The following is a 24,237-nucleotide window of genomic DNA, read 5'->3' on the forward strand; positions in this document are numbered from 1 at the left end:
CTGTTTCTGTAAAATCATGGTTGTGAAACTAACTAGGCTTAGCAGAAGCCTGATTCTTTTTCTTTTAAAGGAACTTCATTTAACTGCACCCCAGATCCATCCACATGGGGCATATTTAACTCGTGTGAATGGTATGTCCACAATTTTTAAAGCAATTCTAATAAGTCGGGAACTCATTGGCAATTTAATCCCAAAAGGACAAGAGCTTTGGAACATTCTCTAACTATGGTAACGTAGAGTAGCAGGACAAGGATCAATGTTACTTGAGTATTTAAAGTTATTTCACTGCAAGTGAAGGTGCCAGACACTTTATTCCTGTGCAATATTCATTCCACTTCCTACCATACCTACTCACCTCTGCTGCCCTCGGCAATCAGACATCAGATGACAGATCACCATGACATCAATCACAGTGGTCTCAGGATCGACTGGGATTTACAAAACCATCAATTATCCCAGCTTTACTCAAGCTGACAGGAGGAAAAAATGCAAATGACCCAACACTGCAGAATGGATCAAACTTCCTAGGACAAAAGGATCAGAAAAAGCTCTGTGAATCATTGCTATGATCTCCTCACAGACAATAAACAGAAAAGGGGTAAACAGGACCAGAAAATAAGAAGTGTTTATCTGCTTTAGAGAATGTTCAACTTGGAAAAGGTTTCTGCTCTGGGTGCAAAGGGTCCCTCTGGGGCCAAGTGTGGACATTGAAGTGGTCTAGAAAGGCCAGGGCAGTGCCTCGGGCTCCCACAGGCTCTGTGAGGATAAGACATGGTAAGTTGGTAAAGGATCCTGCAATAGAGGCACCAATAGGTAGGATAAAGCTAAATAACACTTTGGAATGATTTTAAATAGAGACTTTCAGCTTCATGTATGAGGGCAAGTATATATTTGAGACACAGACAGATTAATCTGTGGCCTTCATGCAGGGACAGAAAGCCTGCCTTGAGTGCAAATACAGTTTGCCTTTCCAAATGTTATGGCTTGTGTCTAGGTGTCCCCCCAAAGCCTCATGCTTTTAGACAGGTGGCTGAATCTATGGCATGTGACTGATTCTTGGTGGGGACAGGCCCCAGGGCACTAGGATTAAGGGCGTGTGTGCTACCCGCCCTAAGTAGTCTGAATAAGATAAAAGGGACAAAAAGAAGTCCCTTGTTGCTTTTGCTGTCCTCACCACCATCAACTATTGTCCCTCTCCCAGCCAATTATGGACTGAAACCTCTACAAACTGTGAGCCAAATAAACCCCTTCCCCTTTAACTGTGGTTGTCGGGGACTTTGTCTCAGCAACAAGAGCAAAGTAACTAAGACACCACAGTACATCATTGCAGAAAATAAAGCATTGAGTTTTAAAGATCTGTACCTTCAAATTATGTCTAAATGGGCGTTTAGTGGCATTAAAGTGATGTTTTTTATGAGGTGATTCCATCTGTGTCACATCAGTGGACTTGTTAGTAAGAGATGGTTCTCGTTTGTGGGTGGAAGTGGGCATGAAGGGGTGGGGGCAGGAGGGAGCCTGAGGCCTGGACCAGCCAGGAAGCAGAGGGCAGGCCTGTCAGGCTCCAGCATGAGCTCAAGGACCTCACGTAGGGGATGTGACTGTATCACGATCTAAGTGTGAAGGGAAACTTTTCATACTCTTTTCCTGGAAGTTTCATTCTCAGGACTAGAAGTGTGACTTTCTCAGGTACAGAGGGTCACTCAGTGATCACAGTGGTGGGCTGACGCATCCCCTCAATGAGAGTGACTCAGGGGTGGAGTAGGGCTTCCACCTCAAAGCAGTTAATTGCTACCCATTAGAACTTAAGTGGCATTTAGTTTCCTAAAGCACATCCACGGGCTTTATGCCTACAGAACACACACCTGCACTCCACACTCATTTGCATCCTCTGGCTCCACACACACCAAGATGGCTTTTCTAATTTAGTGTCAGATCCCCGATTCTATGTTTAATATCAAACTGAAAATGTACCCTAGAAATGAACTCATGCTCCTTGTGTTTGAAATTACCCATGGATGACAAGGGTGAATAACTCACCCGAGAGACACGACAGGTAGGTGTCTCTTTCTCACTAAGACAGCAATTCAAATGAGGTCTACAAGTATTGGATCTGGGGGCATGGATGCTCCTGGGCTGTCATTCCCAGGCAGTTAGCACCTGGCCAACAGAAACAGACAGCTATGTCTTTCAATATTTTTCCTGGCTTACTTTGCATCATTCATTGAAAGCCTAGAAGTTTTCTGCACAGAGCTGGAGACTGTAGCTCACTGGTAGAAGCAGAGGGCTTGCCTGGAATACACAAGGCCTTGGTTTCAATCCCCAGCACCACAAAAAGTTTACATGTTTTCTGGATAACCACAACCTTAGATGGCAGGAGAAAGACGAAAAACATGAGAAATGGCAAGTTAACTTTGTTAACTAGAGTTTTCCACAGCAAAAGCAGGGAAATTACTTTTTCTTCACTTGTTTATGGACAGTATATTCTTTTAGAACAGGAATAGTTGCTTAGTCTAAACATCTGAGGCTCCAAAATTGTAGGAAACTGTTGTATGCCCCCTTCCCACAACAAATAAAATGGCTCTTTCCTTTTTATTGATTAATTTACACTCTTGAGTTGCTCTTTGACAAATGTTTGGTTTGTCAGAAACACTCAGAAACCATCATATTCTTCTAAATACAGATAAAGGAGAGACTACTTATTTAGTTATTTTCAGGTTTTTTTCCTGGAGTATTTTTCAAAGACTGTATTAGCACCCTACAAGATTAGAAGATTTCCCCTCCCATGGAAAACAGCAGTCAACACTGCAGTGGTCAATATAAAAAGTCAAAATTAAAAAAAAATCAAATACTATTACAACACATACCAGGAGCAGGCCACTGCTGTGCTTTCCCTCCAAGTAAGAACATCCTAGGTTCCTAAGTAAGAACATGGGATTAGACTCCTGGAGAGGAAGAAATCTTATCGCTGATCTTAGCCCCTAACCAGCAGTCAGCTGGCAAAGACTCCATTGGTTTTCTGGGAAGCTCCCTGGCAGCTCTGGGCAGATATTCATCCTTCCTTCCAGTGCACCTTGACGCAGGACTGACCGCTGTTCAGATAGGAGTTCTCCAAAGACCTGCGTATCTCGCCTGTGTTCCTACTGTGAGCTAAGAGGAGCCCTGCCTTCCTTTCTGTAAATGAGATCTTACAACAGGGACTTTAGATAACTGTAACACAAAGGATGCTACTCTTACATGTCACTGTCCCATGAGCAGAAACACATGCATGCACACACTAAGATGTCAGGAAGTTTAAATGACACTTTTTCCCTTCAGATTAGTGCAATGTAGACTGAAAAACTGCTAGCAGTGGAGTGACAGATTGGGAAGAGGGGAAGGAGAGACAGCAATGGAGTCTTCCCGGCCTGCCTCTGCCCAGCCTTGCATCCGCAGCAGCAGTTCCTCAGTGTTCCCAGGCCCCTGCAGCAGCTGACACCTGCAGTGCAGGTTCACGCAGGCGGAGAAAGAGGACACGGGGACAGGGCCTCACTACACATCTCCAGTCACACCCTTTGCTCCTTTGCATCACCCAGCTGGAATCTCAAGTCCAGCAACATCTGACAGTTGTTTCTGTCAGATACTCATCTTCTAGCTATTTCTCTTCCTCCTGGGGCATGAATCTTAGGAACAGAAAAGGGAGAGAAGCTTGATTTTCTGATTCATTCAAATTAGATTACCAAGACACTATGGCTAAGGTGCTGACATAAATGAGTGAGGCAACTGGCCTGGGATGGGGTTCTGTCTTCATTCATCTTTCCCTGGAGGGCTTTGAGCAAAGATAAAACCCTCTATTCCTCAGTTCCTTCATCTGTAAAATGGGAAAGTGTTATCTATTTTTCAGGACTCGAATGTCTACTATATAAGCTGATGCATATAAAGTCCTCAGTAAAGTTTCTGGCACAAAATAAGTTCCGAACACTCGGCAATAGCTTTTATTTCTGAAACTCTTATTTCAGCCTGTGTTTCCTACCCACTCAACCCTAGTGGTGGAGAAATAGTGTTAATTCAGATGAACTTTAAAGCATACCCCTAATGACCTGAATGTCCTTGGACTGCCTCTGGACAGCAGAGCTCTCCAGAAGCACCTGTGGGGTTGGCTGCTGTCAGGAAAACATCTTGTCAATTCAGAAATGCCTTCAGCCAAGTCTTGGAAAGGCTTGGACTTAGGTCTCTCACCACTGTGTTTTCCAAGGGAGAAGAACCCTGGCATGAATGGTAAGAGCTTAAGGTTACTTCTGGTCCAGGCCCTAGGAGTTTGCTTATCTCTAAGTGCGTTCTGGCTAGAACTACATTCTCAATACTCTCATCAACTGGGACCACAGTGAGAGCTTATTAGCCAAACAGTTACTATAAATTCTACTCAAAACTGTGGCACGATTTCCCAATTCTGTTCAATACTGCTAGGTACTCACACTTACTATTTGTTCAAAAGGTTTCCAGGTCAAATAGGTTGGGAAATCCTATATCAACCTTAGCACATTCACACTTAAGTTTTGACAGTCTGTCCTACTGTAAAGATATAATTAAGTTTGTGCATTTCCTCAGCATATTTATCTCTGGACAAAGCTCCTAGGACTGTCATCTGCAGCAAGGACTGTGACCATGGCAGAGGCTCGACAGAATGTAGCTGAGGAACAATGTCCCCCGAGAAGTCTGGCTTTCTTTCCTTGGCTGTTTGTGTCTCCCTGGGCATAGCTGATGAGTTCTCCAAGTGTCCTCCTGAACACTGGGAGTTGCTTCAGCAGATATGGAAATGGGCTATGGAAAGCTTGGGAAAATAGTTCAGACAACAAAACGTTTTAGAAGTTTGAACTGCAGGCTAACTACATGAGAAATGCAAATTTTTGATAACTTCTATTTGTGTAAATTAAGCATGTATAGGCATTAGCATTGCAGTAATTATTTAAGTACTATTTTTTCTTGCAAAATGCAACAGTGTTTGCAGATGTTATAGAATCTGGGTGTTGGGAATGTGGGAGTTCATGGTAAAACTTATTCAATTATTTTGTACATTTAAAACTTTATAATAAACCATTAGAAAAGATGTAACTCCCTATAACTTGCTTGTTCTGAAGGACAATATAATTTAATACAGTTTTTATATTCTTTCTTCATTTCACATTGAAATATATTTTATCTGTTTAAATAATTTTTAAAGCTTTTGATCTAGTAAGCAGGACTATAAATGGATGTTAAGGAATTGAAATTAGCAATAGGAAATGACTGTGTAAGTTGTAAAAATGTTTACAAGACAGAGGTAGACTGCTCATGTGTGGCTAGCACATTAGTGCTAACTTTTTACAGGGTTGTTATTATATCCTTTTCACAGATCGGTAAACTGAGATGTACACACTTATGCAGCTGAGTGATTCACTGGTACAGCTGGGATCCTCTGTGCCTTGTCTCACAGCACAAGGGACAAATGCTCTCTATTCCCCATCAGGGAATCCATCTACAAGTAAAAGATGCATACAGTGCTTCATCTGAAGGGTTTCCAACATTTTTGTGTTTAAATAAGTGGGACCATCCGATTAAAATGTGTATGAGTGAGATGTTCTTATTACTTGTTGGATACACTTGCAAACAGCTCTCCATCTTCAAGCTGCTTACCCTTTCAGGATGCCCATGCATTTTAAAACGAACAATGCCTGTCTTTTTTTAATTCTATGATTGCTGACGTTCATTTTGGCAACAAACTTAATTTTAGCCATAGGTCTCTGAAGGAACCTCACTTTCATACATTTAGAACTGCAAAGAATCTTAGTATTTCTTTACGTGGAGAGTAGCAAACTATGGGTTCTTACTTAATAATGGTTCCTTTTCAGAAATTTAGACTTTTTTCCAGAACACATAAATGAGAACTAAAAAATGCTTCTTACATCATCAACATATGTTACTGTTAGAACCCCAGGAAAATCCTTAATATACAAAACCCACTTGTCTCCTGGAATGAGTCAAGCTTTGGTTGTCACGGAGAATGTCTGAACTTTGTGTGCGCGCGCGCGCGTGTGTGTACTGTATGTATCCATGGACTGTGACGATTCACATTTTATTAAAAGGCCCAAGCATCTTAATCTTAAGAGAATATTCCATGTTCTGTACCAACACCATCTGGTAAAGCAGTCATAAAAATGACTTCATTCAGGGCAACCTTTTTAAAGTATTTGAGTCAAATTGTTTGTAAAATATTTTTATTCTATGTGAATACAGACGGGGACCCTTTGTGCCAAGGTCTGGGCTGCACCCTCAGCAGTGTCAGGGTTGGTCCTCGGGGAGGGAGAAGACAGCACTGTGTACTTCCTGTCCAGAGAAGGTTTGCTTATTGCTTGCATATTTATTTAGTAGTCTCATTCCTATTTACTGGAATTTTTGGCCTATTTAAAATATGTAATTTTCCCTCCTGATTGCAAAAATTTACACATATTCATTTTAAAGATCTAGAAAACATACAGAAGAAAATAAACATTACCAGCAACAAGCACCATTTACACCTTGTGAAGCATTTCCCTCACTATCAAAATCTAACAGATTTCTGAGTTCCAATATAAACTTCTCTTTTGCTCATATGGAACAAAACAAAACAAAACAAAAGGAAATTTAATCTCCTTGGTTCCTAAATAGGGAAAAGAATCTGGATAGAGGGAAGTGGGATACAAAATCTAGAGAGGAATCTAGATGCAGCTATCCATGTAGCTCTATGCATACGCGGACTGCTAGAAGGTATTACTGAGAAAATAACATTTTTTGTTTTTATGGTTTTTTTGTAAAACCTGTCTTCTATTTTTAAGTACCAAAGGCCATTTAAGTTGGACAAGAAAGTTTTAGCTTCTCCTATACGTGTCTCCTTTCTCCTACTTTCTTGTAATTTCTACAAGTTTGGACCTATATACTTTTTGATGTAATATTTCTGAAATATATCTAAAGACTACCGCTATAAAAGGGTTCTTTGTAATTATAGGTTTATAATTCAAATGATCAAAATATTGTGCTGCTGAATGTTTTAAATCAAAACTAATTTTTCCCATAATATACAATATTAGGTATTTACACACACATTTTTAGTTGTTATACACAAAATAAAACCATGGGTGAAGCTGACCTCTGTGTTAGCAAGTGAACTCCGTGTTTGCTTTCTTTTGTAGAAGTCTGAGTTCTTTCTGAATTGCATTAATGCACAAGGAAGCCAGATCTGGTTTCCCAGATAAGAACCCTTCAAGACAGAAGTGTTCCTGAGCACAGGAAATCTGTGAGCCCCTGAAGGAGGCAAGGCAACTCCAGAGAATTTCCCCACCATGCTCATTCCTGTCTGGGCACAGAACTGACACGGAGATGTAAAAGCACACTAATCAGGGAAAAGGAAAATATAACCATGTGTTTTTAAAAAAGAAAAATCACATTACTCGTATACATAATGTGGTAACCAAAACCCAAACATAACTGTATAGGAATCCTCAGGGTAAAAACTTGAACTTCCTTTTAACCCTACCCATGTTCGTGACAGCCTGGGCAGGAACATCTCTCTCTGCACTTAGTGGACAAAGCGCGCACACAAAGGCAAAGAAGGGTGTGTCGTCACAAACTGAGTCCAGGAACTGAAACTTTCCTAAGAATATCATACTCAGGTATTTTGTAGAATAAGGTAAATTTAAAGGTTTTAGCTTATAAAAATTGGGATTATCTATTATTCCTTGAAGATGTGAAAGCAGTACTTTCTCTCACAGTTGATTGTGTGTGCCCTGGGCAGTGGGGAAGGAGCAGGTGGAACAATGAGGAAAGCCTTAAGAAAGTGAAGAAGAGCAACATTCTAACAGTTTTCCATCTATTTACCCATCCACCATCCAAAACAGTGATCAGTACCTTTGAACTACACAAAGACAATTTGTGAAAGCTTTCCTCATTTAAATAACAGTCAGGGTAAGCAACATGTACTCCTGAACTACCCAGCCTTAAAATGAAAGCAGCATGCGATAAACACATGCACATTATCGAAGTTTGTGTGTCACCACCTCTGGGTCGTGCCTCTTACCTACAGGCCTGGCACAACACCAATCGATTCCGTTCCTACCTCCACGTAGTCCTTGGCATGGCCCCAGTCTCGTTTGGCATCCAGATTTCCCAAACTGAAACATTCCAGTTGTCCAAGGTAAATCTTAGCTACTGACCGGCTAATTTTTCGAGTAACAAAATTAGCTCCTAAAAAGAGACAAAAGATGTATTATCAGTGGAGCACATTTTGACATTTAACAGTTTGGTGAACCAAACCCAGTATCAGCCTCTGGGCATTTCTTTCATTCTCCTTTCCCTTCCCTCAAAATAATAAAAGAAAATAAAAAGATCATTAACTGTCATTTAGACAAGTTAAGAAGCTCTAATTCTAAGTGTCACATCAGCTCTACTTTCATAACAAACATTTTTTCTTTGGGGGACATCTTAACATTCTTAATTTGCTGCTTCAATATGCAACCCAGGCATTAGGCCAAAGAAACGCTATTGGAATGCCAGTTTTTAAACAGAGAAGTCTAAAGGGTTGTATAAAGGGAAATGCCAGAATGGAAGACATACATCTAAGACCACCCTGATTTTTTTTAAGAACACAAACATCATATATTCCTATTAATAAGGCTATTTTGGGGCCCATGGGAAGAGGAAAGAAAGTAACTTAGTTCACAGGGTATATGTAGTTAAAGGAAACAAAATAGAAATGTATTTGGGCTGTCTTTTGCTTAACAAAATAAGTGGTGATCACTCTTATTTAGAAACCTGTATGGCCATTTGCATGAAAGTATGATAGGGTTTTCGTCAGAAGTTTCTCTGTACTATACTTACTGCAACAGAATTTTCCAGCTTCATATAAATGGCATCTACAGAAATGGGGTCCTGAATTTGGTACGAATATTTTGAAGTGACTGCCTGAAAGGTACCATAAATTGAAGGAACTATTTATATTATTTTAATGTCCTCTGGTTTTTAATGAAAACATTTTATTTTATTTTAGAGATGGGCTCTCACTAAGTTCCCTAGACTGGTCACAAACTCCTGGGCTCAAGGGATTCCCCTAGGATGATAGCCTCCTAGGACTACAGACACACATCTGGCTTTTACCAACTTTGAGAAGATCACAAAGAAAGACAAAATTAAAGACAATTTTATCTGAATCCCTGTATGTAGCAAGCTTATCAAAGAACATCATTTAATGCCAAATTCTTAAAGTAATAACATACATCTGAGCTAGTTCATAATGGGTTCACACAACTCAGATACGCTAATATCATAGCTTACCACATATCAGGAACTTCACCTTTGTTCTCTTGCAGATGAAGCAGGAGGCAAATATGATGAAAGGTTTTGGCTTCTTGAGAAACTGGCACAGGAGTAAGGGGACTATTTCTAAATAGGGTTTCTAAATTTTGTCACGAATATGGCCTAGCACAAGTTCAAGCACATACTAGACTTACTACACCAACCTGGTATATACATTTATACCAATCCCATGTCATGAAAAAACACAGTAAGACTGCCATGGAAATCCAGATATTTAATCTCCCATTGCAATTCTTAGGGTTTATGAAGAAACTAAAGTTTCAACTTTCCAAAGCAGTTTATTAAACACACAGAGATCCTTCAGGAAAGCCTTTTAAAATGAGGACACATTTATTAGACACAATTCTAAATCTATTACTGGTCAGCAAAATTTTATTTTTTACTGACTTGTAACAATTAAATTTAATTTTATAATTAAATTTAGGTCTCTTGATGTTTGTCTTTACTTTAATGTCAGGATTATACTATCAGTCCAAAATATACTAGGTACACTAGTGATGTTAATTATTAGACCACGTTCCCAATACAAAAGTTTCGATTTTCCTGTTTACTAGTGAACACTGTGCAGGAATCCAGCGAACGCATCTGATCTTGAAGGATTACTTATTCTAACAAACAGCATTGCCTGAGCACCTGCATAGCACAAGTCCCGCGCTGGGCCCGGGCATCTGGGCAGGAGGAAGCAGTCACTGCTGCCAGGTAGCATAGAGAGGGGGAGAGGAGCCAGCTTGTCCATGCTGACCCCTTTTATCGTTTTGTTTTTATATCTGGACACTCATCCATTGTTAATCAACTGTTCTGTAAGTGTGAAGAAAGGGTCCAGCTGAATTCATTTGCATGTAGCTATCTAGCTGTCCAGGCACTATATGTTGAAAAGGTTATTCTTCCCCCCCTGAATTGTCTTGGTGTCTCTGGTGAAAATCAATCATAAATGGGAGGGTTCATTCTGACTTTCAATTCTATTCCATCAATCTAATGTGTTGATCCTGTGTCAGTACCGGAGTCTTCATTACTGTAGTTTTATGCTAAGTTTAAAATCAGAAAGTATCAGTTTTCCAAATTTACTTTTTAATGAGCTATTCTTGTCCTTTGAATTTCCATATGAATTTTAGGATCAGCTTCTTGATTTCTGCAAAAAGTTCAACTGGGATTTCAATAGGGATTGTGTTAAATCTGTAGATGAATGTGGGGATTATTTCCAACCCAACAATTTTATGCCTGAGGCACATGAACACAGGATGCCTACTTACCTAGGTCTTTTACTACTCTGTTTTTGGGGGTTTTTTTGGTACTGGGGATCAAACTCGGGACCTTGCGCTCGCGAGACAGGCGCCAGAACCACTGAGCTAAATCCCTGGCCCTTTACCTAGGTCTTTTAAAATTTCTTTCAATAACATTTAGCAGAGTCCAGAGAAATATTTTATTCTTTTCTTCTTAAATTTGTTTCTAAATATTTTATTTGTTTTCACCTTGCAAATAGAACTGTCTCCTATCGCAACTAGAATTGAAAATAGGATGGGAAATAGAATTGTATTCTTAATTTCATTTTCAGATTAATTTTAAACATTTTGTTTTGCAACCTCATGTTTCACTAATTATTAGGGAAAGCTTAAAATGACTTTTCAAAAAATCTGTTCCCTGCATTTTTACTCCTTATCCCACAAGACCACTGTTTTCGGGAGGGAACTGAAGGAAATCACTGAACATGACGGCTGAGACCTTAAAAGTGACTCTTCCCAACCATCCCAAATATACAGGTGAAGCAGAGAGGCTGGGGCTGAGCACCTGCCAGCAGCCAGGAAAAGTGTCCGAGCCTGTGGGGAGCCTGTCCCTGGCTTTCTGGCCTCAGGCTGCATGCATCTGCCTCCAGCACAGCACAGCACAGCGGGAGGCGCCCTCCCCATGACTTGGTTGTGGTGGCTGCTAACTGCACCACCTATGGGATAGAAGACACCTATACTTAACTAAGTACAGGCCATTTGCATGGACCTAAACCCGAAGACCCTAGTTAGGAAGAAGACTAAGAAACGGTAGCCCAATGAACTGAACAAAGGCTGGCTCTGTTAGTGGTTTGTGCCATCTCACCCAAACCATTTAAAAGCTCTTGAGTTATAGACTTATCTGTAAACCACCTGCATATTAACCACTTACCAGTCCAGTGATTCAAATACAGGATGGCCAAAAAGTGCATATTTTTCACTAATTTTTATAAGATAACAGGAAATACGAAATGACAATTTTATCAAATTTCTTAATACAAGAATGGACTGGGTGAAGTGACACCTGCTGTTGTGATGCTCTGTGCAAACTGGTAAGTGGCTGACATCTGAGATGCCAGACCACAGGGCACACTAGTCCTGATGAAATGGCATCACAGGCCGTGAGCCACTTCAGATGCATAAGGAGTATCATCATGCTGTTGCTTGTAAAATGATAACAGTTTTAATAAGAAAATCCAGATAATATAGTCACTAAGAAATCAATGCTAACATTATTACAATTATTTCATTAAAATGCTCATGGTATCTACAATTAAGTCTCAATGAAAAGTTTCAATTTCTAACTGCTCTTTCGACCATGTCTCATAATTCTCTGATTTTGAGAGTCTGAGATTAAGCACACATCTAAACAGTCACTGCCAACAGCAGGCTGTGGACTCACACAGGAAACACTAACAAATACTTCTTGAACCATTTCAGGTTACTCATTCTATATCAACTCATTAAGCCAGGAAAAGGCGAGTACACATAAGAAAAGAGATCAGGGCTGGCTGGGCTGGGGATTTAGCTCAGTGGTGCCACCATGTAAGGTCCTGAGCTTGATCTTCCGTACCAAAAAAAAAGAAAGAAAAAAAGAGATCAGGGGTAGAGTTTAGAGTTCTGCTAGCACTGATACAATGAAGACAAAACAGCAGAGGAGAAAAAACACAATACTAAAACCACCAATGTGCTGGGTGATATTTCTTTAACTGCAGAGCTAGGCCTCTAGCACTAAAGGAAAGCAGACAGGCGAAGTGGGGGTTCCGGCCCACAGCCTGCAGGGCACCGGGGAGTGTGGCAGAGAGAGCCCAAAAGCCTCCTTAGGACCTGGAAACACCCAGGCAGGACAGAAGGTGAGATCCACCAGGCTGGGTGCTGGAAGGAGGTTGACACACTGTGCTAGTTATCTATCAGGACCTGTAATTCTGTGACTCTTATCAGCACCACCACCGCATGGAGATGTCTAAAGCTCCCAGCAGTCCTATCAGTAGACGAGATCACAAGCTGCAACTCAGGACTAAAGGAGCCACTTCCACCGCAGCAGAGCACTGCCCACTGCACAGCACAGCTCAGTGCAAATGCCTGCCGGCCTGCACTTCTCTATTGCGACTGTCTTTCAAAACAGCAAGCTTTCTTTTTTTCTCTTTCATTTCTCTTCACGTGAGCTTCTCTGTAGCAAACCCAACGCTGGGTAAAGAGTATTACAGTGTTTTGTTCACACTACTTCTCATCTCTTAAGTTTTAAAAAATATTTTTCATTTATTTTTCCCTTTCTGAAATAATCCAGGCAATTTCCTCAGATCCATTTAGTTTTCCTCCAGCAAGCTAATCTAAAATTTAAACTACTCAATTCACTCATTCATCTTTCTTTTCTTTTGGAATAAAGTTCTCTTTGGTTCTTTTTAAATTCTGCCTGGGTATTGTACATTGTTGTTGCGTGTTTGCTTTTTGTAGCTTATCATTTTCTTACTTCAATGTGTTTTAGTAATTTTATATTGTGAATTGGATAATTTCAATACTTGACATTCTTGGGGAATTAATTTCTTTTTTTTTTTGGTACCGGGGATTGAACTCGGGACCTTGGGCTTGCACGGCAGGCACCAGAGCCACTGAGCTAAATCCCCGGCCCCAGGAATTAATCTCTTACTTGTTCTTCCTGCTCATTTTGATAGTGGTTTATTTCCCACTGACTTCAGAGAGAGCTCATCTTTAGCCACCTTGCCAATCTGCTGGAGGTCAGAGGACTTTATGAGAACAACAGTTTCCCCCAGAGGGAAGTGCTCATTTCTCATGGGCCCCGGGGACGCTAAACTTGGCCTCTCACCTTGCAGCATCACCAGGACAGCAGGGTGCTGCACTTACACCTTCTGCCCTGAACGGACCAGAGAGGCCTAGCATTCCCCATGGCCTGAGAACAGCCTCACTCTGAGTGAGCAGGACCAGACACCATGCCAGGAGTCACCAGGAAGATGACAGGCCTCATGAAACTAAAAACTGCACTGCCCTGTGCATCTGGAGCCAATACAAAGCACTGCGACAGATTTATTTTTATTTTCACTTCAGAAGTTCAAAGTACTTGCTTTATGTTTTGTTTTATGCAGACTATGTGTGGATGAGTATATGTATATAAAAATGTGTTTAAATCTAAATTTGTCTTCTTTCTTGTTCACACTATTTCTCTGACTCAAGCACAATGATCTATAACTTTTTTTTTCACATTCCAGGCCAACTACACTTTTTTCCTTATGAAGTTCTGGGCCAGAACATCTCGATTTTGTGGTTCTACCCTTCATGCCGGCCTCACTTCCTGTGAAGACAGATGGCCAAGACGGCTGTGAGGCATTGCCAGCACCGGCCCACCAGGAGGTGGCTCAGACACAGAGCCACAGCCCGGTTCCTCACTTCCTGGCTTTATTCTGTGTCTAACCCTGACATCCGTGTGCATGCACTGTGTGAGTGTGCATGCACTGTGTGAGTGTGCACGCACGCGTGAGTAGGGTGTGTGTGTGTGTTTTCGAGCATATATACTCGCAGTCCTTGTTAATTTAAACTTGGGCTACAGTGTCATCAGGCACAGCAACTTCCTATCCCTGTAGTCTAGACATTCTGAAGCAAGAGACGAAGGGAAAGAACTGACAACATTTATAAAACATGTACCTCATGTCACTGGCACTAAATGAGACACAATGGAATTGCCTTTAAGAAATGCACTAATTTATAGAGATTTTCTTTTTTCTTTTCTTTTTTTAAGACAGAATGCAATAGTGAGCATCCCATGCTGATACGGTGGAAGTAGAGAAAGAAATAAGCAACAATTATGCAGCCTATCGCTCTAAACGAAATCATTTCTGTTGCAAGTGTGTATTTTCACAGCCCTAAAATCATCTTGTCTAACCAAACAGAGCAGCGGTGCAATGGCACAACTGAGTGTGTGGCAACACTACTGTCCATAACTGCACACATCCAGATTGCATAGGCACATGCACACATCCAGAGAGATGTGAGATGTGTCTGTTGGTATCCAATAGTATCTGAAGGAACCACAATTTCTCCAGTAAAAATTCTATCCCACTGCCCAGGACTTCATCCAAAAGCTTTTGATTTAAAGATTGTTTTGGAGTTAGATAAAGTACAAAGACAGTTTGGATGATGTTCACTGCAAAACAGAAATCATTCCAGTCCACCCTGAACCCCAAGTGAACCTCCGCCACCGGCCCTGCATCTTTCCCCTGTGGCAATCTCTGGCCACCCCGCCGAGAACTGCCTGGGCCACGGCTCGGGGCAGACAGGGTGTAGAAAGAAGAGACACTGAGAAGGTCACGGCTGGCTGAGCAGACTACTGAGATCAGAGAGATCATACCTCATTTGCTCACCAAGCCCTGCCAAGAGCAACACTATTTAACTGCAGGTTCTCGGAATCCAGCGGGCATGTTTAAAGGGATCCCAGGCTTGAAAGAGGACAGCTTACAATGTGCGTTTGTCAGGGGAAGCCCCCAGCTTGGGCAAGTATTTATAAATATGTGCTTACGGACATACAGACCACTTCGCTATTTGCATCAAATGTGGAAGGCATCTTCCACTGGTAATTCAGAGGCCTAAACCTGTGTTTCCAAGGTTTTCAGCTCTGGTGCTGCTGATGTGATTCCTTTTTGTTGGAGGCTGTGCTGTCCATCCCTAGCTTTTGCCCAGATGCCAGGAGCAGCTCCTCAGTTACAATTGGGATGGCTGCAGACATCACCAGTTTCCCCCGAGGAGACAACCCACCCTTGATCAAACAAAAGAGCCCTGACACAAAATCCCACACAATCAAAATGACTGGACATAAAAAGCAAGTGAGCCTTACTCAGACAGACACTGTTCTTTTCTGCATTCCTGTTCTTTCGCTACAGTGACCAAGGCATCAGGAAACTCAGGAACGTGAAATACTGAAATCATGACGGGACAAGCAGGAGTCTTCCCTGATGCCAGGGACTGTGGGCCTGGTCCTGAGGAGGAGGGCGGAGGCTGAGGGCATGCCTTCGGGAACCATGCCGAGCAGCCAGGTGCTCAAGTCTGGACACTAGCAGGGACCACCGAGGGCAGGGGGGGAGTGCGAGAAAGCAGAGATGGTCCCCAAGCAGATCCACTGGCGCTGGCCTGGTGGGAGGTAAGAAGACGAGGAGGAAGCAGCAGGAGACCAAAGCCGAGGGTGATGAGGCTGCAGGGAATTAGGAGCGCAGAGGGATCCTGCAATCTGCAAGTCTCAGGTCCAGCAGGGATAAGCACCCACAATGCCAGGCCAGAGGACGAAGAGGGACAGGGACGTGACCACAGTGCACAGCAGCATGAAAGTGACCAGTGTGAAGGCCACCGCGAGTCTTCATCAGAGTTTGCAAGGAATGTGGACAAGAGTCCAAAGGGTTTAAGAGAGAAGGGAAGCTGGGCATGGTGCTGCACGCTCACAATTCCAGCACTCTGAGAGGCTGAGACAGGAGGACCGGAAGTTTGAGCCCAGCCTGAGCAACTTAGCAAGACCCTTCTCAAAATGGGTGAAGGGCGCTGGGGCCGTGGCTCGGTGTGGAGGCCCTGGGCTCACTCTTCTTCGCATGGTCCTAACGGAACAGTCTGACTGCCAGTGTGACTGCACCGGCAGAGACAAGCTCTCCTGCTACGGGGACTGAGGGAGCGGCCCCTGACCAAGGCAGGCTGAGGGCAGCCTTCTGGGGCTCACGGCACAGGGGTGAAGAGACACCTGACAGTGGTGAGATGGAAGCTGGCAGTGACCTTGTTCAGACTTCACAGAACAACCTGATCTGAAAAGAGGAGACCAAAACAAGAAAAACTTGTGTTGAGTATAGGAAAGCCCTGAAGATACCGAGTTTCCAGTTCCAGTTGTCCCTGCTGCCATTCCCTTACCTGGAAAATATCCATACAGCCCTCTGCTTGTCTACATTCAATTATTTTGCTCAATCCCAGTATGAGTTTTTGCCACCCGAGTTCTGAGAGATCCGCACGTCACGCACAGTGAATAAAATGATTCCATCTGGTCCAGGCCCTTATCATTTTCTTTTCTGGATTCCTGCCCCTGCTTCCAGATGCCCTTCTTGACCCTCATCTCTTCCCTCACGAAATCTGTCCTAAAAAATCATGGTTTTGAAACACAAATCCAACCACAACTCACTCCCACCCCATGGTACTGGGAACTGGACCAAGGGACTTTACACTGAGCTACATCCCCAACACTTTTTTACTTTTTCAGACAGGGTCCTACTAAGTTCGCTGCCATGGCCCAGGACTAGCAATCCCTCTGCCTCTGCCTCCCAGTGAGCCGCCTTGCCCGGCTGTCCCTCTCTTCCTTGAGTAACGACAAACTATCCCCAGGCCAGAAGATACCCGTGTGACTTGTCATGGCCAGCTCGCAGCACCCCCGCCCTGTGGCCCCAGTTCTCTCCAGCCACACCCTGCCGTGTGCTAACCCCTGGGCAGTCGCGGGCGCTCCTGAGCATCTGTGCTCACAGCCGGCCCGCCTGCTCCACACTCCAGCCCTCTCCTCCACAGAAGGGTTTCCGGTCCTCCCCACTGGCGCTGGGCCCTCTCTTTCCGTGCCCTTCAGTCGCCCCTGCAGAGTGCCTCTGCTGTTCGTATCCTCCACAGTGACTCTTGGTGTAGTTTTTAAAGGACAAGCAATTGTGTTTTGGCTCTCTCATTAGGGCATCTTGCCACTTAGAAACTTAGCAATTAGAAGCCTGTTATTTTATTTCTTCTGCTATAACCTGAGATTCTCGAGATGATTCAACTCTGAAACTGGTCCATCTGTGTTTCAGGGACATGCACACCACAGCACATCCAGGTAAGACCACAGGTGCCCACTGATGGCCCAAGAGGAAGGCTGTGTCCCTTCCAACACACCCAAGTGTGTCCCTGCTGCCCCCATGTCTGTGGGGCACCTGTGGAGGACAGATCTACTGGAGAGGGGAAGGCTAGCTCATGGATAAACAGAGGTACATACATACACAGTATCGTTTTTTGAAATCAACTGCTTTTTGTAGCAATGATTTATTAGCATTAAAAATGACTCTTCCCACATTATTCTATATTATGTTTGGGCTTTATTTCAGAGTTGACAGAGCTATCTCACAGAATGACAGTGTTCCTGCTTCTATCTGACAGTGCTTACACTTAAACCATTTGGATTAAAATTCTCTTTAGCTTCCATCCTGACTCAGAAAAGTAGTGACATCCAAGAAGTAAAGCAGGGCCACTTCATATAAATTTCATGTTCAAAGTAACTTAAAAGAAACAGTATTGGCTTATAGCCATCTCAGCATGTAGACTGCAAAGTAAGAAAATCTTCAAAAGGCCTTTGATTCAAATGCTTCATCTGATAGAAAACTGGGGTGAAACAAATGTCTATAAAATGAGGGAACTGTGTCTTCTTCCACAATAATCTTACTTGGCTTTCCTGATACAGTTTCTGTTATTCTCTCCTGTCACGGAAAAGTAAATACATGTAATACCCTGAAAACAAATGAGTACAAGAGGTATTTATTCACCCAAAGAAGGCAAGTAACATGGTCTCCTTTGTAATAACTGTTGCTAATACTTAATTTGGACTTCAAACAGCTTTTTGAGAAGGGTCAGACTCCAAGGGCAAAAATAATGAAGAGATAAAGGATGACTGCTAAGTATTGTGTGCCAACCAGTAAACACTGCCATAGCTGTTGATATGGGACACATGCACACACACACTTGGAAAGAAAAGTGGCTCTCCTCCTCGTTACTTAGTCTCTCTCCTTGGGTTTTAGTTCAGAGTTGACGGGGCTACCTCATAGAATGACAGGTTTCCTACTTCTACCTGTCAGTGTTTATACTTCAACTCTTACTGAGGTTCCTCGTCCCTGTGGAGTCACACACAGAAGTCCAAGGCGACAGGTAAGCACACAGCAGGCAGGTCACCCGTAAGGCTCGCCAGAGCATTACAGGGGAATGAAGCATATAGTTTATGTTTTGGGAATCAGGCAATGAGCAAAAAATGCCTTTGGGAGATATTTCTGAAACATGCTGACATTAGGCCACATTGTACGAGGAGATGGGCTGTTTCACTTTTGCCCACCCTAGGAGCTTTGCCGGGAAATGTTGGAGGCTGCCCACTGGCTCTTGAGATACTTTATCTGATTTGCATAAAAGCAATGTCTGAGCTGCAAAACTCAGTATTCTTCAAATCAGCCAAGAAAAGATATTGTTCACAAGATCACAAGAAAGCAGGTTTAATTTAAGTCATATATGTATACAAACAATATGAAGAATTATAAGAAATGAAGGTGCCTATCATTCAGCAGTACTGCCGATGTGGTTCTCACAGGGAGTTTCCACAAACTAAAAGCACACAGCATGGCTTGTGAAAGTAAACAGCCTCAGTTCCAGGACAGCTTAGTCTCAGATTCTCCGTCAACTGTGCAAAATTCAGGTCACAGATTTGCTTTCTTTCTTCATTTTTTAAAAATAATGCTAACTAGTTAAAAACACGGTAGCATTTTTTAGGATTCAACAAACTTAAATAGGACTGGAACGGGGCTCATTTTGAGAAATGAAGTGGGGCAGAGGACACAGGGCATGCTAGAAGTGGTGCAATGCTAAGGACAGCCACCCAGACCTGGAGCCGGTCACCAGGTTCAAATCCTGTGCCTTTCTCCTGCTACAGCAAGGTGTCTAACCTCCAGCTCCCATCTCCCCACCTGCAGGCTGCACATAACCAGTCCTACCACGCAGCTTTGTCATGAAGACTAAACAAGGAGTGGAAATAGAGTGCCGGGCACGTGGTGAGGTCCTCCTAAATGCTGGGCACCATCATCATCCCTAGATCACCAGCAGTCCTGCATGGTAAAACTATCAAACATGTACACTATTAGCTTAAGAGCACTCCAGGTCTCTCAAGAAGGATTTGTGGTTAAGATCCCAGTCTCAGAAGCACTGCAGAGTCCTGCCAGGGAAGAGGGGTGTGCTGCACACACCAGGAGGTGACTGAGGCCACGGAGCAGTGGCACAGGGCACACCTGAGGATGAAAGGAGTGCAGAGCAGGTGTGACCACTATGGATACCAAGCAGGCACAGCTTCCAAGAGCACAGTCAGAAGCACCTCGGAGGTGTCAGTGGCCTCTCTGGAGCAGAAGTGCCATCGAGCTCCAACATAGGGTTCACAAGGAGCCTTCGAGTCCTGCCACTGCCACCCCCAAGGGCGACTGCATTATCATCCATCTCAGTTGGTTCGATGGCACACACCAAGTTCTCCTGCCATGCATGCATGCGTCTATTTCTGCAGTGCTGGGATTGAGCCCTAGGCCTCAGCCTCCTGGGGAAGCGCTCTGCCTCTGGACCATGTTCCCAGCGCTCCCTTCTGGCTCGTCTGTTAGAGAAGTACACACGTCGCTCTGCATGTGGGGTGTATGAGCTCCTGTGAACGCTGAGTGAAGAAGAGCAGATTATCTTTTTATATTCCCAACCTCCATCTCCAAGTTGCCTCCTTGGGGAACACTTCCATGGTCCACAGATTAGGAAACCTTGCCCAACACCTGGCACTTCAGGTGAAGCGCGCACTGCACTCTGCATGAGCACAGCTGCTGCGGTGGGGATCTCGGTCCTAAGTTTTTATCAACATCCATATTATTCCTCGAATAAACTTCCCAGTGTGTCCCTAAGCAATGCCTTCTTCTTCGTTAAAAAGCACTTGTTTGTTCAGTACAGAGGATTCTAAGTGACACAGGGCCGGGCTCATACTGTTTCCCAAGCACCTTTGCTGCCTTCGTTAAGGCTGTGGGCACTGGGGCTTCCCCAGTGGCACTGACAAAAACTTGCACAGGAAGGGCTTCTCGGTGACCACACTGAACTTGCACTTCCTTAACTGCATCCCTCTGCAGGTACATCCTACTTTAGTGCACTCCAAGAAATCTCTAAAGCATTAGCAGAAATAGAAAAGGAGAAAGAAGGCAAAAACAGACCCTCTTTAACATAACACCGTTCTCATGCAGGAATTTCTATCGACTCATCATTATGACCCTCTGCATGCAGAAGGCCCCGGCGCTGTCTGGGTGGAAACACCCTATGAGCAGCATAAGCACAGGCCACGCTGCTCCCACTATGCTCCCGGCGCTTCATGCCAATGTCCTGTGAGTTACTGTGCCAGTCCTAGCCCCTGTAATGACCACTCAGCAGGCCGAGAAGGCGCTACACGTTACTTCCGGCAGGAAAAACAAGGCATCTGTCCCTTCATTCATTTCCCCTTCCCTAGTCGCATTTAGGGTCACATCTTAAATCCTGAGGTGGCGCAAGCCGAATCCACTTCACTACGTGCGACGTTAGTAGTAGTGGTAACAATGACAATGCGATAATAACTTTACTTATACTACGTCTTTTAATGCCTGTAACAACCCGAAGACCAGATGAGCAGGCTGAGGCTCAGAGAGATTGAGAACCTTGCCTAAAGTCACTCATCTACTAAGATGCAGAACCTGAATTAAATTTAAGTCATCCAATAGTTCGTATCTTTAGCTGAATCAATTAACAGGGGGAAGGGCCGGGGTAGCTCAGTGGTACAGTAGTATGTGCTTAGCACGAACAAGGAACTAGGCTTCATCTTCAGTATCCCACAGAAAAATGGGAGAACAAAGTTTCCCAACAAAGAGGGAAAAAGAAAGCTCCTACCCTAATTAATTTTGGAAGAAGCACAGCCCAAATGCTATGTGGGGAGGGGGGAGCAATTTATCTTATAATTTCAATTTTTGTCATGGGTTGGAGGTATAGTTCAGCAGTAGAGCACTTGCCTAGCACCACTAAACAGATAAACAAACAAAGTACTTATGTGTTTTTTATTAGTATAGCCAAAGAGTAAAGCGGTATTTTCTCTTCTGGTTTGAAAATGTTTTAAATAAAATCATATGTACTTCAAATAAGATTTTCACAGGGCCATTAATACTGGAAGGCTTCATTAATTTTGTCAAGTGTCTTTCCTTGGCCTTTGGTACCTATCCATTGTCCTTTCATTCACATCTTTTTTCTCCTTTTACTTCCTAATTCAAATGTTACACGGTTCCCCTCCAGAATCATAATAGTAAATAGCTTTTCTTCTGACTCCAGCAATCCTCCAGCAACTCATAAATGCCTCAGTGAGTACCCTAATTCATCTGCAAACATCACTGACATGTTCTTGGTTTTTGGTTCAGACCATGTCCCATTGGCAGACCTCGCTGTATTCACATTCCTTAGCCAGCAGCTGCCAAAACCCAGCTAATAGAGTTGGCTCCACCAGGGTCCTTCACCTTGGAAGGGGAGGATACGAAACTAATAATCTAGGACTCAGCTGGAAACACAGGAAGAGAGAAAGTGGAAAGAGGAGAGAAAGGGAAACAAAATAAGGTTCACATGTCTACCAGCACCGTATTCATCTTCTCTGAGCTTTCCCTGTTACCCTGCACAAAGCCTGATAAGGCAGGTGATCCTCATGATGCCCCTACCAGAGGGGCGCGATGGTCTGCACCATGCACAGAGGAGGAAACTGAGGTCTGAGCAACCTGCCCAGTGCACATGGCTGGGAAGTGGCCCAGCTCTCTGTGCACACTGCCTGGCTAGACTTACAGAAAGCTACACTCCAGGAAGCCAGACAGTCATTGGTTTGGTTTCAAACATAAATGTCACACAGATTCTGAAACATTTAAAAACCCTTAAATATAATTTGAAAATCCCCCAAATCTCACCTCCACTGGTGGGAGGGACTTCACTCTGTTTGGTGGTAATAACCACCTCCATTAGACAAGGTGGCTTCCAAACTCTTGGGGTCAAGCAATTCCACCTCCAGGGTGCGGTGCATGTCGTCTGTGGAGTACCACACTCGACCAACGCAATGGCAATCACATGACATCACTCTGGGCCCCCACCAGAAGGGTGATCCAGAACCAGTCGGTCCGATGGTAGTGGCCAACAATCTAACCATTTACAAACAGAAAAATGGTACTGTGTAAAGCCTGTAATGCTCTACTGAACTCTAGCAGGAGATTACTTCATCCCCTGGTTTCACAATGAACAGCTAAAGATTTTTTCACTATGTTAAGGCTTGGATGCACATTTTAAAAATTATAAAAGCACCTTTGATAGAAATACAAATAAAATATTGAACTGTTTGATAACTAGTTTGCTGGTTTCTTAATTTTGGGGGGGTACCAGGGATCAAACTCCAAACCTTGCACTTGTGAGGCAGGCAGCAGAACCACTGAGCTAAATCCCCAGCCACAGTTTCTTAATATTTTTAAAGTAGCACGATTTTAATTTGTTAGACAAACTGCCAAATGCTTAGTACTAAATACTACTTTTCTGAAGATTATTTTGTTTATGGATATATTATTTATATGAAGAGAAAGAAGCATTTTCTGTCCATTGTGATTAAAAAACAGTAACTATTTAATTTCTATCATTCATTATATTATACCCTAAAACACTAAACTGTCTCTGAATTCCAACACATCCAAAGGAAAATTCTCATTTATAATAAATCTTTCACACTAATATTGCCATAATCCTATAGTTTTAACAATTTTTTTATGCTAAAGGAAGAACATGGACTCTACAGCTTATTCCCAAAGGAGTAATATGTTCTTGTTCTAAGTTATAACAAAGGTAAACATGTTCATTTATTTGGGAGGTGCCAGAGGGTCACAGCCCCATTTGGACTTGCTCTGTGGACCAGCAGGTGGCTAGCTTGAGAACTGACCCTTGACGAGTGGTATTCTGAAATTACAAGTCAGCTGTCTGGGCCTTCATGAATCCAGAAGACCTAAGGCTGAAATAAATAGCTTCACATGGAGATACTGAAATCAGAAAGGTGTGTTTGTCTGCTACAGCTCTGAGAGAATTTACTTCAAAGCAAGAGTGATGTGCAATGACAGATTAGATTCTATTCTTACCAGTAACACTGGCATAGATTCTGTGACAGCAACATTTTTGGGGTGAATCTGTAGAACAGTGTTTCTCATTGTCACCATGCTCCATACCATGGACTGGGTCATTCTCTGTGAGGAAGGGCTGTCGTGTGCACTACGGGTGTCCAAGGTGGCCCTGGTCCCTTTCTATGAGGTGACAAGGGTCTCCCATCCCCAGTTATGACAACCACATTGCCACCTATCTCCCTGGGGAGCAAGATCATTCTGACCCCCCATTCAGTTCTCCACCCTATTTGAGAAACTCTATCATAGACTATGAATCTCATCTTGGAAGCAACAAATAAAGAATAATCTTCAGAAGAAAACAAAGGGGAAATTATTTTAAAATTATTATAGTTTTCAAAATTTTGAAGATTAATTTAGGATAATAAATTCAGACATTTTGAGAAGTAAAACACCTCGCAACTAAAAAATTCTCAAGACTACAACTCAAAACCACAAGTTCATGAACCTTACAATATCAGATTAGCTCAGTGGGTGAATTCCGTGTTTGGACTAATGTATATGATTTGTTAAGAAGCCTATGTGTAGAAGAAAGTGCCATATCATCTGAAGATGGCTCAGTCTCTAAACACTGGCAGTACACCTTCCATTTGTGGTAGTCTCAAACTGGTAAACATGGGTATATTTGAGGTGCTTTACAAGTTTTTATT

General features: G+C 43.0%; 1 protein-coding gene across 2 annotated transcripts in view; it reads right to left on the reverse strand.

Moving 5' to 3' along the window:
* Positions 1–24,237, reverse strand: part of Gmds (GDP-mannose 4,6-dehydratase) — a 546,952-nt gene that overhangs the window by 270,797 nt on the left and 251,918 nt on the right. For both annotated transcript variants that reach the window (XR_015439275.1, XM_004847792.4), the window contains exon 7: positions 8,105–8,232. Coding sequence is in view for 1 of the 2 variants with exons in the window: in XM_004847792.4 (XP_004847849.1) it covers positions 8,105–8,232 (128 nt within the window). In the remaining variant the exon portion in view is untranslated. The remainder of the gene's footprint in view (positions 1–8,104; positions 8,233–24,237) is intronic.

Source organism: Heterocephalus glaber, unplaced genomic scaffold (genome assembly GCF_053883595.1).
Source record: "Heterocephalus glaber isolate CG9 unplaced genomic scaffold, H.glaber_assembly_v1.0 deba00001472, whole genome shotgun sequence".
NCBI classification, from domain to species: Eukaryota; Metazoa; Chordata; class Mammalia; order Rodentia; family Bathyergidae; genus Heterocephalus; species Heterocephalus glaber.